General features: G+C 43.3%; 1 protein-coding gene across 2 annotated transcripts in view; it reads right to left on the bottom strand.

The window, feature by feature from the left end:
- Nucleotides 1-13,054, bottom strand: part of RAD18 (RAD18 E3 ubiquitin protein ligase) — an 81,523-nt gene extending 68,469 nt beyond the window's left edge. The window contains exons 1-4 of one of the 2 annotated variants that reach the window (XM_079795551.1): nt 12,932-13,054; nt 8,544-8,625; nt 5,838-5,899; nt 4,578-4,648 (exon numbers count right to left, since the gene is read on the bottom strand). In XM_079795551.1, coding sequence (XP_079651677.1) covers nt 4,578-4,648; nt 5,838-5,899; nt 8,544-8,625; nt 12,932-12,982 — 266 coding nt within the window. In that variant the 5' untranslated portion in view covers nt 12,983-13,054. Of the gene's footprint in view, nt 1-4,577; nt 4,649-5,837; nt 5,900-8,543; nt 8,626-12,931 lie in introns of those variants that run through there. The other variant, XM_079795552.1, reaches the window with a different exon arrangement.
- Between the last annotated feature and the right edge of the window lie 4,825 nt (nt 13,055-17,879).

Below are 17,879 nucleotides of genomic sequence, written 5' to 3'. Positions count from 1 at the left end.
TTTAGTTTTGGCCATGCTGTCAAGAGCTGCTTTCAAGAGGACCAATGTGAGATGTGAGATGAGCAGCTGGATATATAAGGCTAAAGTTTTGGGAAGAGATCTAGCTGAAGATATAAATTTGGAAGCCATGTATGTACAAATGTTATTTAAAACCATGAGATTATTTATGGCAATTTACACAGCTTTAAAATGATGGAAGGAGACTGGACTTGGGGTAGTGAACACACAATGCAATATATAGATGATATGTTATAGAATGGTACACCTGAAACCTATATAACTTTATTAAATAATGTCTCCCCAATAAATTAAAAAAATAAAAGTTTTAAAAAACATCAATCCTATTCCAACTCTTCAAAAAAAAAAATAAGAGGAGGAGAACAATTTCTATAACACTCTATGGGGCCAGGAGCATCCTGATACCAAAGCCAGAGAAAGATTCCATAAGAAAACTATAGACCAATATTCCTTAAGAGTATAGATACAAAAATCCTCAACAAAATATGACTAAACCATATCTGATGGCACATTAATAAGTATTATACACTATGACCAAATGGGATTTACCTGAGAAATGCAAGGGTGTTTCAGTACAGGAAAATCAAAGTATACATACAGCACACTAATAGGACTAAGGAGAACCACCATATGATCATCTCCATAGATGCAGAAAAGCACCTGACAAAACTTCAACACCCCTCATGACAAAGACACTCGGCAAATTAAGAACGGAAGGGTAGCCTGGCCAGTGTGGCTCAATGGTTGAGTGTCGACCTATGGACCAGGAGATCCTGGTTCGATTCCAGGTGAGGGCACATGCCTAGGTTGTGGGCTCAGTTCCCAGTGTGGGGCATGCAGGAGGCGGCTGATCAATGATTCTCTCTCATCATTGATGTTTCTATCTCTCTCCCTCTCCCTTCCTCTCTGAAATAAATAAAAAAAAATAATAGAAGGATAGCCTTTTCAGCAAATGTTGCTAAAACAATTGGATATCTATATGCAAAAATTATCAACTTGAACCCATACCTTGTAATACATATAAAATTATGATATATGGTTCTACTTATATAAAAACCTAGAAAATGCAACTATAGTTAACAGGTTAGTGTTTGCTTGGGGAATAGAGCTGTGAGGGTCAGGAGAGAGGGATCACAAAGAGGCACATAGAAACTTTTGTGGGTGATGGATAGGTTCATTACTTTGGTTGTGATAGTTTCATAGGAACCAATGTCAAGACTTACCCAATTGCACATTTTAAATATGTACAGCTTATTGTATGTTAATTATATTTCAATAAAACTTTTAAAAATATTTTAAATGAGCTATGTAAAAATATTAATTCCAAAACTGTTATTTAGATTTAAATTGAATTGGTAATTTTTCCTATAATTTCCATCACTGTGATGAATACATATTAAAGTGAGTTGGTATTACAATGCCTAAAGGCATTCATTATAAACACACATTTTTTGGATGAATTATGGACTTTAGAATATTAAATCTTGCCCATTTGTTAACTACACAATAACCTTACCTCTTCAGAATGCAGCTAAGAAGAATCAAGAGTCAAAATAGGTCTTTGGGTGGACAGGGGCAATCCTGAAATCCATGCAATCAAGCCCATGGACTTCAGTAACTAGTGAAACTCCCTGCAAGTGCCTGTTCTGATCTGAAACATGCAAACAGCAATCTAGGACCAGTTAGTTAGATGGGCAGAGGCCCACCACAGCACAAATTCTTATTAGCACCTTAGGGCATAAACATGTAATAGGATAGCACTATATTAACAGAGGTACAATATATATGATAATAGGGATGTTTGTAGGTGCCTTTATTCCAAGTACTATCCTGGGTATCATTTTATATAACTCTTCATTTCTAATTCTTACAACAATCTCTCAAAGTATCAACAATATTGTTCCCACTTTGCAGATGTGAAACAGTGGTCAAAAAGGTTCAACATCTCGATCACATTCACATCAGAACTAGCAGGGCCAAGACTGGACTCTACTTCTACTTTAAATTTCACCATAAGAAAAGGTAAAATTATATTCTACATACTTTTGTGAGATGCTAAGGGAATTACCTATCACAGTTATAATCTAAAATGTTCAACTTCTTAAACGTGGAGTAAATACATGGAGAAAAATTCAGACCTCGATGGTGAATAAACCGAAGTATTAAATTATGTTCTACTCTCTCAATTCATAAACATAATGATATAGATGTAGACTGGCTGCTATGCAAAAATACAGAAACAGTATTTTCTTACTTAGGTCAAGAATGACATTCCACTAAGACAAACATATCTTAATTAAATTTTGTTCAACACACAGTTTCTTAAGGCCATTATTTTAAATAAAATTGAATTGAGAAAAAACAACAACACTGTTCTTAAAATAAAAGGCAACAGTTAGAAGAAAATGTAAGATGTGCATGTCAGCCTGTGTCTGAAAACCTCTAGAATTATTTCCAATACCCTTTTATTATCCCATTTAGAATATTAAAGTTTTAAAAATTATGTCATAAAATGGCTATGAAAAGACAGGAAGAAACAAAATCAACAAACAATATAAATATCTTACATTTTTGTCATAAAAGTAAACCTCTTCCCTTGTCAATCGTAAACAAGATTTTAAATAATAAAATTAGCTTGAATTTCATTCCTAATTTTGCAAATGAGATACCACAGTGCTTTAGACATGACAAATGTCAGAGGAATGTTCACCAAAAGGCAACTCCAAGGCTAACAAAAGAAGTATATGATAAAACCACCCCAAATCTACAGAGAATGCTTCCCACTCCACCACACCCACTGTAATGAATAATTAAATAATCTACTCCTTTTGGGAGGGAGGAAGGGGAGAGTACAGTCATTCCAAGGCCTCCCTTTAAGTTACCAAAAGGTCTGTGAACCCAAAGATACTGATCGCTTCTCTTCCATAACACTCCCTTTTTCTTAGCAGGGAGGTTGTTATGTTTTCAGTACCAGCTGAAGAGGGAAAAAATAAGCCTGAGATACAATTATACTGTCTCAAAATTCCTTTCCTAAGATATGACTCCATCTTTTCTCACAGGCTTCAACTGACTGAAAGACGTTAAAATTAAAAAAGCAGTAACTTTGATTATGAGAATCAGAGAATCTCAGAGTTTCTTCATCTAGGAAAGCTTACCACCTTTTTATGACTTTGCTTAGGGAAATAACTAACCAGCCAAATTCTAGAATGTCATATTTGTAAGAGCAGAATATTAAATTTGATCGTTTTTTTAGGATCAATCATTGTGCAATTCTACTGGAAGAAATCTCTTTACATTTTTAGATGCAATGTAATGTACATCCAAGAATGCTCCAAAAGCCTGAAAGTCATACGCTAAGTACATGGGCACCTACCATTAACTAAACAGTTTATTCTTAATAAAAATTCCTACTCGACTTGCATGATTTAAACTAAAAATAATTCAAGATGCCGTATGGTAAAACATGCCTTTTTATATCCCTTTAGGTGAACAAACTCACCTTCACCAACATGCATATCAGTTAAGAAGAAAAGCTACGTTTCTGACTTTAATAAAGTGGCTAGTACATATTTCACATGGCACATCATTTTATACATGCTAAGAAAATCAGATTAAGAATGAATGGATTAATATGTGATGGACACAGAAACAATTATAGATGTATGTGTATACATGGGTTAGTAAACACATAAATATACATGCACAAATATACATATAGTTGCCCAACTCTATCTATGGAGAGGGCCTAGAAGCAATGACACCCCAGTAACAATGAGCAGAGCCCACTCTAGATCCTGATTTCTAAACACCATCCTATATAATAAAAGGTAATATGCAAATTGACCCTAATGGCAGAAGACCGGTCGCTATGATGTGCACTGACCACCAGGGGGCAGACGCTCAACGCAGGAGCTGCCCCTGGTGGTCAGTGCACTCCCACAGGCAGAGCTCCACTCAGTCACAAGCCAGGCTGACAACTATGAGCGAAGAGGCAGTGGCAGGAGCCTCTCCCACCTCCTCGGCAGCGCTGGACATCCCCCAATGGCTCCTGGGCTGCCAGAGGGATGTCTAACTGCCAGCTTAGGCCCAATCCTCCGGGGAGTGGGCCTAAGCTGACAGGTAGACATCCCCCAAGGGGTCTCGGACTGCAAGAGGGCACAGGCTGGGCTTAGAGACCCCCCCCCTCCAGTGCACGAATTTTCATACGCCTATAGTCTCCAATAAAAGGAACCAGGGCTCCTTGGGAAATGGTTGACTCTAGGCCTAGGGCAGGAAAAATAAAAAATGAAACTGGAGTATCTTTATAGTACCCAAAAGTAAGTGCGTGCTCAAATCTGCATTTTAACTCTTGTTTTTCATAACAGGTGGATTTCTGTTAAGTAGAGGGAGAAAATCCCATTATAATTAAATTATCTATGCTTGATAAATAACTGTTGCTGCCTCCCTACTTTACCCCAAATACACAACCCTGATTTCTCTAATCCCCAAAAGTGCAGAGTAAAAAGGGGACACAATAAAGGCAAAAGTAGTTAGGGGTTAGTCACAAAATCAAATCATACCGTGCAAAATTCAAGCTTTTTACCAGTTCATCCAATGCGCGGTTATTTTTCAGGTCTGGCTCTGTGACTGTCTAAAAAAGAAAAACAACAGATGGAAAAAAGTCATAAGCAATAATTTACTTGTCATGATCTTGTTTTTTAAAATGTGTGACCCATCCTCCCGAGACTCCCCATCCCATTAAGTCTTCCAGGAAAGCCTAAAATAAAGTTTATTTATCTCATACTAATATGGTATTTAAAAACACTGAGTCAGTATCAGCCAACTGGAAGTCTGATAAAAGTTCTCTATTGCATATGGTAAAGTCATATATACTCTGTACTAAGGTAAAACTTAATATGAGTGAGGATGCCAACACTCAGCTTTACCAAACATTTCTCCCAAAGAACAGAAGAGATGCTCTCTTAAAAACAAGATTGGTTTTTAGGAATGCAAGATGAAAATGGTAAATCCAGTAGTTATTTAGCATAAATGATATACAGTTCATCTCCGTGATGATACCATCTTGACAAAGACACGATGCCTGATGTTGTAAGAGCTTAGACTCGAGAAACAAACTATCTTCTCTTACATAGGGTCTTTACTTAATAGCTCAGAGAAGTTCAATGGCATCCTCACACCATGAACCTAACAGAACGAGAACCCAAACCCTTTAACTAGTCCAAGTGTCCTTGCTGTTAGGCCTTACCGTCTCTTTTTCTTCTTTCTTTACTCCTATTAATGTCTACTTTCCCTTTTAACCTATCTTTTCATCTATTTTCACTACTTGAAAAGCTTCAGAAACCACTAACAAAACTAACAACAAATCTCCTAGTGTTGTCCCTGAAGGTCTGTTTTGGGAAAGAGGTAAGGGACCAGTTAGGCTGGGTTCACCCCAATGGCCATGAATCTTTGCCTTCTGCACAAATTCACCCATCACTTACAAAAAATAATCCTACCATCAGATTTCCTATCAATGTGAGAATAACAAGTGAAAAGCCATAAAAACATGGGTCTTAACATTTTATGAGTGCTACATTCTGGCCTTAAAATTAGTTTTTCCTCCTAAAATATATTTAGGTCATCAGAAGTCCCCATAAAAACTTGAACAAAGCACAGTTCTCCATATATGTTTGAGAGGTCCTTTCTCTCAAAATGTCTTTTATATAGCTCAATTCAATAATTACGTATCTTCCCTTGGGCTTCTGCATACACATGAAGCAGAAATATTTGCACCACTGAATTAAGTTTTTTTAAAAATAAAAAAGGAAAGAACAACTCACCACACAACAAGTTGGACACTGTGTTTTATAGGACAAAAATTTTCTTATACAGAGAGAACAGTCTGCAAAAACATAAATGCGACATAAATTAGTTAAGCTATATTAATAATACAGGAATCTGACTTCTAACAAAATCTGACTTAAGAGGTAGAGTATTTCCATCATCTAAGGCAGTGGTCGCCAGCTGGTGGTCCGCGGACCACTGGTGGTCCATGAGGTCTGAAAGTTTGGTGACTGCTGATAAGGTATCTATATATATGAAAGCCTAAGTGACCATTACGACCAAACGACCAGAACGACTGGTCGACCAGTCACTATGATGAGCATTGGCCACAAGGGGGCAGAGGCTCAACGCAGGAGCTGCCTCCTGGTGGTCAGTGCGCTCCCACAGCCAACCTCCCGTAGCCAACCAAACTCCCGCAGCCCTTCTCCCGGTCCCTCCCTCTGCCCAGCCAGCCCCCACAACACCCCAATGCCGGGGGGGAGGGGGGGAGGCGGCGGCCAGCCAAAGGGAGGGGCTGCGGGAGGTTGGTCGGCTGGCCCCTGATAGGCCTCGATCGCTGGCCAGGCTGAGGGACCCCCACCTGTGCACAAATTCCTGCACCGGGCCTCTAGTATCATTATAATATCAAAATTCTAGTACGTCTACCCTACCTATGCACAATTGCAAATGTGATTAAGTAGCATTTTTAGGAGAAAGAAGCATCTACACTAATAAAAGAGAAACATGCAAATTGACCGTACCTCTACTACGCCCACAAGCCACACCCACCAGCCAATCAGGAGTGAGTATGCAAATTAATCCAACCAAGGTGGCTGCGGCCATGGAGCGAGCAAAAGGCTTGGGTTTCCCCAGCAATGGAGGAAGCCAAGCTTCCCACCCGCTCTGGCCGGCGCTGGCCTCCGCTCAAGGCTACAAAGTTTCAATTATAGAAGATAAATAAATCCCAACAAAAATGGCTGCAGCCACAGAGCGAGCAGGAGGCTTGGGTTTCCCTGGCGATGGAGGAAGCCAGCTTCCTGGCCTGCCCTGGCCTCCACTCAAGGCTACAAAGTTTCAATTGTAGAAGATAGATAAATCCCAGATACCAGGGCCTCCACTTGGGTTGCCAGGGGGCGTGGCCGGCCTGCAAACCACCACAGGCTCTTCGCACAGGCCGCCCCACGCCCCAAGGGAACCCCCACCCTGATCCAGGACACCCTTCAGGGCAAACCAGCTGGCCCTCACCCGTGCACCAGACCTCTATACTATCTAATAAAAGAGTAATATGCAAATTGACCGTCACTCCAACACACAAGATGGCTGCCCCCATGTGGACACAAGATGGCCACCACAAGATGGGCAGCAGGGGAGGGCAGTTGGGAGGGACCAGGCCAGCAGGGGAGGGCAGTTGTGGGCGATCAGGCCAGCAGGGGAGGGCAGTTAGGAGGGACCAGGCCTGCAAGGGAGGGCAGTTGGGGGCGATCAAGCTTGCAAGGGAGGGCAGTCAGGGGTGACCAGGCCAGCAGAGGAGGGAAGTTGGGGGTGACCTGGCCTGCAGGGAAGGGCTGTTGGGGGGGACCCAGGCCTGAAGGGGAGAGCAGTTGGGAGGGGGACCAGGCCTGCAGGGGAGGGCTGTTGGGGGAGACCAGGCCTGCAGGGGAGAGCAGTTAGGGGTGACTAGGCCTGCAGGGGAGGGCAGTTAGGGGCAAGTAGGCTGGCAGGGGAGCAGTTAGGCATCAATCAGGCTGGCAGGGGAGTGGTTAGGGGGTGATCAGGCTGGCAGGCAGAAGTGGTTAGGGGCAATCAGGAAGGCAGGCAGGCGAGCAGTTGAGAGCCAGCAGTCCTGGATTGTGAGAGGGATCTCAGATTGGAGAGGGTGCAGGCTGGGCTGAGGGACATCCCTCCCCCATGCACAAATTTCATGCACCGGGCCTCTAGTAAATATTATAAAAGGCATAAAAATAACCAAGCGGGAAGTAATAGAAAACATAGGAGGTTTTGTAAAAACTTCAATATTCAAGAGGAAATGGTGGAAAAGACCTAAAAACTTCAAGATGGAGCTAAAAGTGAGAAATAAATGTATACATATCTTTGATGTTAAATTAATACTACTTGTAGGGACCCTATTCAGAGTATGCTGGATGTTCAAGGCCACTCTGAGCATGAGAATCTTAATCAGGGTATCCAAGGACTATACACAGGTGCGAGCAAGGCCACAGTAATCTGTATGTACACTGCACAAGTGTGCCCTTCTATAACCCAAAAGACTGAGGTCACTATTTGGAAAGAAGTAACAGAAAGGATGTCACTGACCAGCTCAGGTGGCTGCTTAGGAGGCTCAGCTTGGGTGAGGCTGCTTCCATGTAAGGCAGGCTGCTGCTATGTGGGGCTGCATTGCTGACCAGCAGGCTGCTGCTGTGGGTACAGAGGCTACTACTACTGTGTGGGAAAGATGTATTGTTACCTAGCCTGTGTGTGGTTACTGAATGGGACTTTGCTTTGAAGGAACAGTTTTGTCTAATGGCTCCTTGTTAGCAATGGCTACATGGCCACTGGCTTCTGCAATAAAGACTCTCTTATATACCCACAACTTTTCATGGCTTCTCCGTCTCTGAATACCCAGCATTCAAGAAGGTCCAGTCACTGGCAGAGAAGCTCAAACCCGACACTAATTTACATAAAAATCACATTTTTACTAATTAACAGAAACAGTATATACTTACAGTTATGTGAACACTGAGGAATCATCATTGCAATGTTGAAATATTCAAAGCAAATTCCACACCGCAGCAAATCATCTACTGTCTGAAATGCAAATAATACACATAATACATATATGTATCAGAAAGACACCCACTTATCCTGAAGTTTAATTTTTTTCTACTATATACACATACATTTATAACCTGTCAAAGCCAGAAATTTTTGTTATTGTTAAACCAGGGAAATAAACATTAAAATACCAAAACCTTTCATCATTTTATATGGTAAGCTACCATTGACTCAAAAAGCAAGAGGATTCGTTGAAAATCGATTAAGAGCAGAAGAGAACTGGAAGACAGAGCCTTGGCATCTAGTCTATTGTAATTTCTTCCATATAACCATCCGCTTCTGGTGGAGGAGTGGTTCTGACAGGTCTGCTGAGCAAGATCTGTGGAAGGTGACACCACATCAAACGAGCTGTTATATAACACTAGTGGCCTGGGGCATGAATTCTTGCACATAGGAATTCAGGAAAGGAAATTAATTAGAAGAAATATTTTTATAGGAATTCAGGAAAGGAAATTAATTAGAAGAAATATTTTTATATCACTATTTGCCCTTTCTCTATAATAGAAGTGTCAGAGATGAAAGAAAATTAGTAAAATGTACATTAATATATAAATTGATTAGTAAAAAACAATAACAACAAGATTTAACAACGAATATTTTCCATCAAATTTTTACTGTCAGAATCTTCGTTTATCACTAATTTTTTTAAATATGCCGGGTATTCTGAAAAATTTAAATCATTTGGACAAACTTTGCCTTTGCTACAACATCGAGTAAATTTTCCTTCAGATGGTTTTTCATTGGAGAAATTTAGGAATTGGCAAAATTGACATGTAACAGTTATTCCACCACAACTGTGTTCGATAACTGCATCCTCATTTACCTCATTTGCGCTATGAAGGCAGTTCCTACCAGTATTGGTAGTACTTGTCAATGACTGTTCTTCAGACATGTTCTGTGGATGACGTCGCTTTCTTTCGGCTTCAGAGGTATGTTGTGGCAACAGTTAGTCTTCGGACATATTCTGTCGACAATTTCAGCTTCAGAATGTCAACAAAAACGTGACGTCATTACCTGGCGCCCACAGCCACCGTTTGTGGGCTGGGCTGGGCTGTGGGCCGCATTTTGTGCCATGGCAGCATAGGCTGCGATTAGGTGGGCTGTCGCTTCGGAGTGGTGGCGGGGCCTGTGTCCCACTTGGGGGAAGCCGAGTGTTGCTTTGCCAGTGCCAGGTCCATGGTGCAGTTTCTGTGTGTGTGTCACGGCAGCTCCTGCATTGAGCGTCTGCCCCCTGGTGATCAGTGTGCGTCATAGCAACTGGTTGGACAGTGGGAAGGACACTTAGTATATTAGCCTTTTATATATATATAGGTTCTGGTATGAATTTCCGTCATGCCACTTCAAGAGAGTAACGTGCACACTGATGTGCCTCAACCCAAACAGATCAAGCGGATCCCTCGGATTTCTTTAACTTAGAGAAAGTGGAACGGGGAAGTAGAGAATGGGTGAAAAGACAATAATCAGAGCAAAGGTTCTTAAGTTTTTGGGGTCACAGATCCCTTCGAAAAATGGATTAAAACTGTGGACTCTATTCTCAGAAAAGCACACATACAGACAAAATTTTTTATAAATAATCCAGTTACTAAAGTCTTTCCATGGATCCTAGATTAGGAACCATGGATCTAGAGTAAGATTTCTATTCAATATAAGGAAGAACTTTAAACAGAGCTATTTCTGGGAGCAGCTAATTCTTTGTCCCTGGAAGAGTTCAAACAAAACCCAAGATGAGAAATTGGCAGAATACATAATAAAAAGGATTAAAATACTGAAGGGACTGGCTTCCCAACCTTAAGATTTCAGGATTCTAATATGGGCTCAATCGACTCTATCAATGAACACTCTCTGGTGGTGAACACTCAATTCAGTGCTGTGGTGAGATAGTAAAGCCACAGAAAACATGGAACCTGCCTCTAAAGACCACTGTAGAAATATACAAACTAGAGGCCCGGCGCACAAAATCGTGCGTGGGTACAGTCCCTATGTCTAGCCTGTGATCAGGGCCATCTTCCCCGGCTGCCGGCAGCTGGCCCTGCCCCGCCACCACCACCCACCCCAGTTCCCCATTTGCCATCCAGCGATGGGAACCTGATGGCCGGGGGAGGGACCGAGAGGTCGGCCGTTCCCGCCCTCTCACCGGCCCCACCCCTGCCGCAGGTCACCCCCTGTGTGGGGGGTGACCGGCGGGGCAGGGGCTTTGGCCTGGTGCCGCCCTCACCCCCCACCACCCACTCCGGTCCATTTGCCATCGGAGATTGGAGCCTGCCAGCCGGGGAAAGGGACCAGAGGTGGTCAGTGCACCTCATAGTGACTGGTCGAGCAGTTATTCTTGTCATTCTGCCGTTATGGTTGCTGGGCTTTTATTTTATTTTATTTTATTTTATTTTAAAAAAATATATATTTTTTAATTGATTTCAGAGAGGAAGGGAGAGGGAGAGATAGAAACATCAATGATGAGAGAGAATCATTGATCAGCTGCCTCCTACAAGCCCCCCACTGGGGATGGAGCCCACAACCTGGGCATGTGCCTTTGACCAGAATCAAACCTGGGACCTTTCAGTTCGCAGGCCAACGCTCTATCCACTGAGCCAAACCGGGGTAGGGCTGGGCTTTTATTATATAGGATATGCTTAAATTTACAAACAAAAGGTAGTTTTACAGGTTACAGAACTTTCACTTCCTTTATCCAATTAGATCTTCACAACAACAAATAAAAAGGGACTGAAAAGTTAACATACGTTAAGTGCTAATAATAAGATGCATCAATTGAATGTTTGACTTCCAGATACCTTCAATCAACTGGCAAATAATTTTTGAGCACCCACTATGTGCCACACATAAGTACAGTGAGAAAGTCAGACAGGATCACTATCACACACATCAACTCATTTAACCAACCCTATAGGCTGTTTATTTTAGCCTCCAGTTTATAGTTGAGGAAGTTCAGGCTCAGAGTTTTAGTAACTAACTCACGGTCACACAGTTAAATGAGAGGCCGAGATCAGACTTAACCCAGCACCACCATTTTTGCACCATGTCCAGTTAACCATGGCAATTCAAGTGTTTGTTTACGGTACTCTCCAAATTGATGACTAATTGCTTTCCACCTTAAAGATTTTTTTTCTAGTTGTTCTGCTTGCATTACAGAAATTGATCACCATGTAACATTTATAAAACTATTTCTTAGCACTTATGTTTGGGCTATGCTCTTGAGAATGGGCATAATTGCCTTAACTCAAATCTGTGCTCTTCTCCACGGTGCGTGAATACCAAAGCCACCATAACTGAAAAACCACAGCTTTCCTAGCTCCTTTCTACAATGTCAGCTTTCACCATGGGGCTAATCTCCATTCCCCAGGGGCTGTAGATGACACTGATGACGACAGGAAGAATGAGGTTCACACTTACTTTAACCTCCCACAAGTCCCTTCACTTAATCCTCAGATCCGCCTTCTGAGTCAGTGGGGCAGCTACCATAATCCTCAAGTAAACAAAACCGAGGAAGAGAATGAGAAAGTGATCTTGCCCGCCAGGAGAAAAACCAAGCAACTGATTCTTAGCACAGCAAAATGTATTTGCTCTTGACCAAATAGAGTAGGAATCCTGGGCTCACCACCACTGAAATGCCTTGCCAAAACCCAAATCCATGTTATTTAGGCGAAATAATTCCATTAAATGAAAGGCTGGCTAATGCTGAGCCTGAGTCCTGATCTCTTTGTTTAAAGGAGACACATGCACAACTGTTACGAGTTAGGACATGTTAGGAAGGAGTCAGGGCAAACCAGCACCAGGCTTCTTGAGGGTAATTAGAACAAATTAAAGAAAACGTAAAGGAGCCGACCTGCTTCACTCAGTGATTAAGTAAATGCTTTTTGGTGCAAATTCTACCCAAAATCATGTCCAGTGTCACTTCGGGAATTCTCAACTGAGGTACGGGGAGAGTTTACATCATGCTTCGCACGTAGTAAACCCTCCGAAAGGGTTAATAACCGCTGTCGTTTCCACTGTTTAGACTAACCGTTCTTTCTCGAGGTCACTGTTACTGCTGTGGCTGAACTGCAGAATACCCGGTTCCCGAAGACCGCCAACCTCAGCTCAGAAAAAGGAACCGAGGCCTGTCCCCGGGAAACTGAGGCCCAGAGCCACGCGGGCGGCCGGTGGGCAAGTGGCAGAGCAAAACCGGGTACCCTGGCCCAAGTCGGCCCCTCGCGCCGGGTCCTCTCCAGGCGGGCCTGGCCTCCCGCTGACACCCGCGCGCCCCCAACCTGGCCGCAGCACTCACCTTCATAACTTCCAGGCCCGGAGGCCACCGAGGCTCGCCCAGGCCATCCATGGCCTCCCCAAAGGCTGCTAGGGGTTCCACTGCCCACTGGTCTCCCGCGCTCCACTGCCACTCGAAATTCCCCGCGCTACCGCGCTACGACAGCAGTCCGCGACGCGCCGGCGGCGTGCCCGGAGCCTGCCGGGAGTTGTAGTACGTGGACGTAGCGCAGCCAAGATGCTATTACTGCGCATGCGCCAGATTCGCCTTTCCAGCCGAAAGTAAATGGTTCATGGGCCCGCATCAGCTTTTGTATTTTGAACCTTAATAAATAAATGTCTGTTGAATGTTGGGGGAAGACATCCAGGAGTCAAACCCCAAATACACACTTTACGAAATCTTCCCCCAAATATACACTTTACGAAATCTTTCAAGCTCTAAGCTAATGCCTTCTCCTTCGGGTTGCCTTCCCTGATTGCTATAACTGCTGTGAGCAAGGGTTTTCATATCTATTATTTTATCTAACTCATCACAATACTGCGAGGTAAGCATTATCATTGCCAGTTTACACAAAAGGAAGCTTCCGCTTAAAAACTTGAATAGTGTGTTTTTTGTTGTTGTTGTTTTTTCAGGATTGAATAGAGTGTTCTTGATTCACACAGTGTCATTGTCCAGATTATACAATCAGGACCTCTGGACTTTGAATAGGTGCTCTTTTATCAAATTAAAATTTTAATTTTAAGTTATTCCTTTTCTTAATCACCTTAACTTTGTATAACTTTCCAGATATTTCCTATGCTGATACATAGATAAGGTTTTTCCACAAATCTTATATAATGAAAGCCTAATACGTAAATTGACCACTGTAGAATGACCGGTCGCTATGACAAGCACTGACCACCAGGGGGCAGATGCTCAATGCAGGAGCTGCCCCCAGCCTGCAGGTGCCAGCCAGCCGCGGGGGGGGGGGGGGGGGGGGCCGGGGGGGGAAGGGGGGCGGCAGGGGGCTCCCAATCACCTTGCCAGTTGCCCCACAGATGGGTCCTGATCGCCAGCCAGGCCTAGGGACCCTACCCATGCATGAATTTCGTGCATCGGGCCTCTAGTGTTATTATAAATGCAAAGCTCCGTCAACTTGAGTTTTTCTATATGTTTACTTAACGATAGATCTTGAGACCTCTGGATGTTAATACATATAGCTTTATCTCATTCTTTTTAATAGCTATGTAGTCCATTATATAGATACACCATAATCTATTTATCTACTCCAATACTGAGGAACATTTAGGTCAGGCGTCCTCAAACTACGACCCGTGGGCCACATGCGGGTGTTTTTGCCGTTTTGTTTTTTTACTTCAAAATAAGATATGTGCAGTGTGCATAGGAATTTGTTCATAGTTTTTTTAAACTATAGTCCGGCCCTCCAACGGTCTGAGGAACAGTGAACTGGCCTGGCCCCCTGTTTAAAAAGTTTGAGGACCCTTGATTTAGGTTGTTTCCAATTTTTCACTATTGCCAAGAGTTGCAATGAACACACTATATAAATCTTGGCACATTTGAGCCTGGATATCTGGTAGATGACTTCCAATAAATGAAACTATTAGGTTAATTTGTTTAAACTTTTAAACTGTGCTGTGTGATTTTCCAAAAAGGCTGTACCAATACATTTACACTCTCATTAAGTGATTATAAGAGTACCTGTTGTCCAAAACTCACCAGCACACCACCCAGCCTCTCTGCTCAATTCAGCACTCATCCATGGCCCTAAGTGGGCCATTGTTAGGTCTCCTGGGCGGCAAGTCAACAGTTATGTTGCTCAGAGTAGCTTGCCACTGCCTCCCCTCCTGAACCATGTATTCATTCATTCATTCATTCATTCAGATAATTTTCTAAGTGCTTACCATTGGCACTCAAGCTTCCCTGTGAAGTAAGCAGAGGTGAGGTTGTTATTGCCATTTTATAGACATAGATACTGAGGCTTAAAGAGGTTAAGGCTTCATTCCTTTGGCCTCTCTTCTTAAGGAACCTCTGGCCCCAGAGCCAGAGTTGTAGTCCACTGATTTTTCCCAAATACTCACTGGGCAATAATAATATTAATAGCAGTTAGACAAAGGACTTTAATAGACATTATAATAATAACTGACATTTATTAGGCACTGTATGCAAAGCATTGTTCTAGGTATTTTTACACATGTTGACTTATTTCAGACTCCAACCAAATGAGAAAAGGGAAATAACAGGAAACTAGCTTAGGGCACTCTGCTGGTAAGTGAAAGAGGAAGGACTTGAACTTGGGCAGTCTGGGCTTAAGAGTCCATATTAACTACTGCAGAATATTTTCATAAGGCCCTCATTGTGAGAACTATTTCCATTTTATAGACATGGAAATTGAGTCTCAGAGAGGCAAAGGAATTCATTCAAGATTACGCAGGTTGCCAGTGGCAATTTCCAGCCTTGAACCTAGGTCTTTTAACCCCCAACCAGGAGGGATCACTCACTGACACTTTACGGAGGAATAATTGAGCAGACAAGGCAGCAGGGCATAGGTCGGAGGATCTCAGGATGCTGGACCTAGTGGGGCTTCAACTGGAAGGTGGGAATAGCAGGGAAATGGGAGGTGGCAGTGGGTTTGTATCAGCCAATCAGAAAAGGGTATGCAAATGAACTCCAGGCTGAGTTAGATGGCTTTGCCCACCTAGATCTGGATGCTGGGAGAGTGGTGTGGGCTTGGAGAGACCAAGGAATTGAGACAAAGACCAGGTTCCCCACCTGAGTGCACCAGTAATTGTTCCTTTATGGTACTAGTTGGTTACAAAGTAATTGGGTTTGTAATTAGATGACAAAGAGCTGGGATGTGAGGGAAGAGGAGATGAGGAAAGAAAAAATATTAATGGGAAAGAAGGAGAGAAAAGAAGGGAAAGAAATATTCTTTCTGTTCAACCATGAAGACAGATTTGGGAGGCATCACTTGGGGTCCAGAGCCACCTCCCTGAGTCTGGAGGCCTCCATGGCAGCTCCCAATGCTATTCATCTCTAAGTTCCAGCCACCAGCTGCTCAGTGAGACTGAATGAATGAGTGAGTGAATCACCGGAATAAGCCCACATTTCCATAAATCTTTTCCTCCCAGGCTGAGCAGTTCTGTTCCTGCTCTCTGCAACAGCAGCCACTCAAGCCCACCTTGGACCTGGGAAGCAAAGTCACAGGCACAAGCAGTTCTGAAGGCCCACCTTGGGTCACACAAGGCAACTGTCTTGCCTTCCCGTGGTATTTATCCACCTCGGGAGGCAATCTCCTCTAACATGCTGCAGTTTCCACGGATATTCTCCTCCTGTTAAATCAATAAAGAGATTGTACTTCCTTATTCAGGAGTAAAAACAAAATGTTCCACACAAAAAAAGCAGGCTAGTGCTCAGTGGAATCTCCCATGGCACTCAGAACAAAGTGAGAACCCAGGATAGGGCTGCCAGATAAAATACAGAATGCCAAGGAAATGTGAATTTCAGACAAATAGAAAGCAATTTTTTAATATAAGTACATCCCAAATATTGAACATGATATGTGTATATTTTTTAAGTATATTTTCATTGATTTCAGAGAGGAAGGGAGAGTGAGAGATAGAAACATCAATGATGAGAGAGAATCATTGATCGGCTGCCTCCCCCACTCCCCACACTGGGATACAGGTTGCAAAACAACCGGGAATCAAATGACCTGCTGGTTCATGGGTTGACACTCAACCACTGAGCCACACCAGCTGGGCTCAGTCTCTCTTTCTTGATGTCTTGTATCTGTTTTCTTCAGTGCTGGCTTAATGCTCAAGCAGTCTCCCCACACACACACACACCCCGCCACGCAAACACACATACACATGGTGGCAAACATGGCCTCCAGCCAGAATGATCCAGGCCTACCCTAGTGGAAAAGAAAGCACCTCATTCCCAACAGAACCCAGAAAAAGTGCCAGGGCTGAATCTCATTGGCCAGAGTTGGGTCACATGTCCCATCTTTGAACTAATCACTGTGCCTCAGATTGTCTAGGTCTCAGTGTGTGGGTAGGTGTGGATGCCCAAATGAACACTGGAGTGCTGTATATAGTAAGAGTGGGAATAAATGCCTATAAACATGCAGATTGCAAAAATGGTTGCAAATTATTCCCCTGCCTATATCCACACCTCTTTATGATCTGAGTCCTTCCATTAAAAGGTGGACTTGTTTTTCAATCCTTCTGTCTGAATCTGGACTTTGCTGTCTTACTTTGGTCAATGTGACATTAATGAAGGTGATGAAAATAGGGTTGAAAAGTGCCTGTACACTGGAGCTTACCCCTGCTCTTGCTGCTCTTGGGAACCTTCTAACCAGCACCATGTGAACAAACCCTAACAATCCTCCTGGATGATGAGAGACAGTTATCCAAGTCATCTTTATCACCCAGCTGACATTGAGCCACCTACAAGGCATGTGAGTGAGGCCATCCTAGACCACCCACTTCCTTACCACAGAGATCAGCTCAGCCTGTCCTGACCAGAAAACTGCTCAACGCACTCACAGGACAAGGTCCATGTTGATTATCTTAAGCCACCAGATTTGGGGGTGGTTTGTTATACAGCAATAGCTAACTGCGACAGTGATCTAAAACCACAGTGACCCTCCACAGGAGCCTTCTGCTTGCCTGGGGCTGGCTTGGGAGCCCCCAGATACAGAATTGCTGGAGCCTCAGTCCTGACGGTCCCTCCTCCCCCATAGCAATCTTCACCTGCTCACTTTGCTCCCGATACCTGTCTCTACTCTGGTGCTGACTTATGAGTGCCAGGGGCAGGGCAATCCTTCTTGTGAAGAGCAAGTCCTGTGCAAGTCTCCTTGTCTCTGTAGGCTCCAGGCATTTCTCCTTACAAGGAGGCAGCCATCTACCTGGAACAAAGTGAAGGGCGTGCAGCTGAGTTCCAGTGCCAGGGAATCTCTACCATCTGT

Source organism: Cnephaeus nilssonii (genome assembly GCF_951640355.1).
Source record: "Cnephaeus nilssonii genome assembly, chromosome: 17".
NCBI lineage: Eukaryota > Metazoa > Chordata > Mammalia > Chiroptera > Vespertilionidae > Cnephaeus > Cnephaeus nilssonii.
Note: the sequence above shows the minus strand (reverse complement) of the source record. Positions and strands in the feature narration are given on the sequence as shown.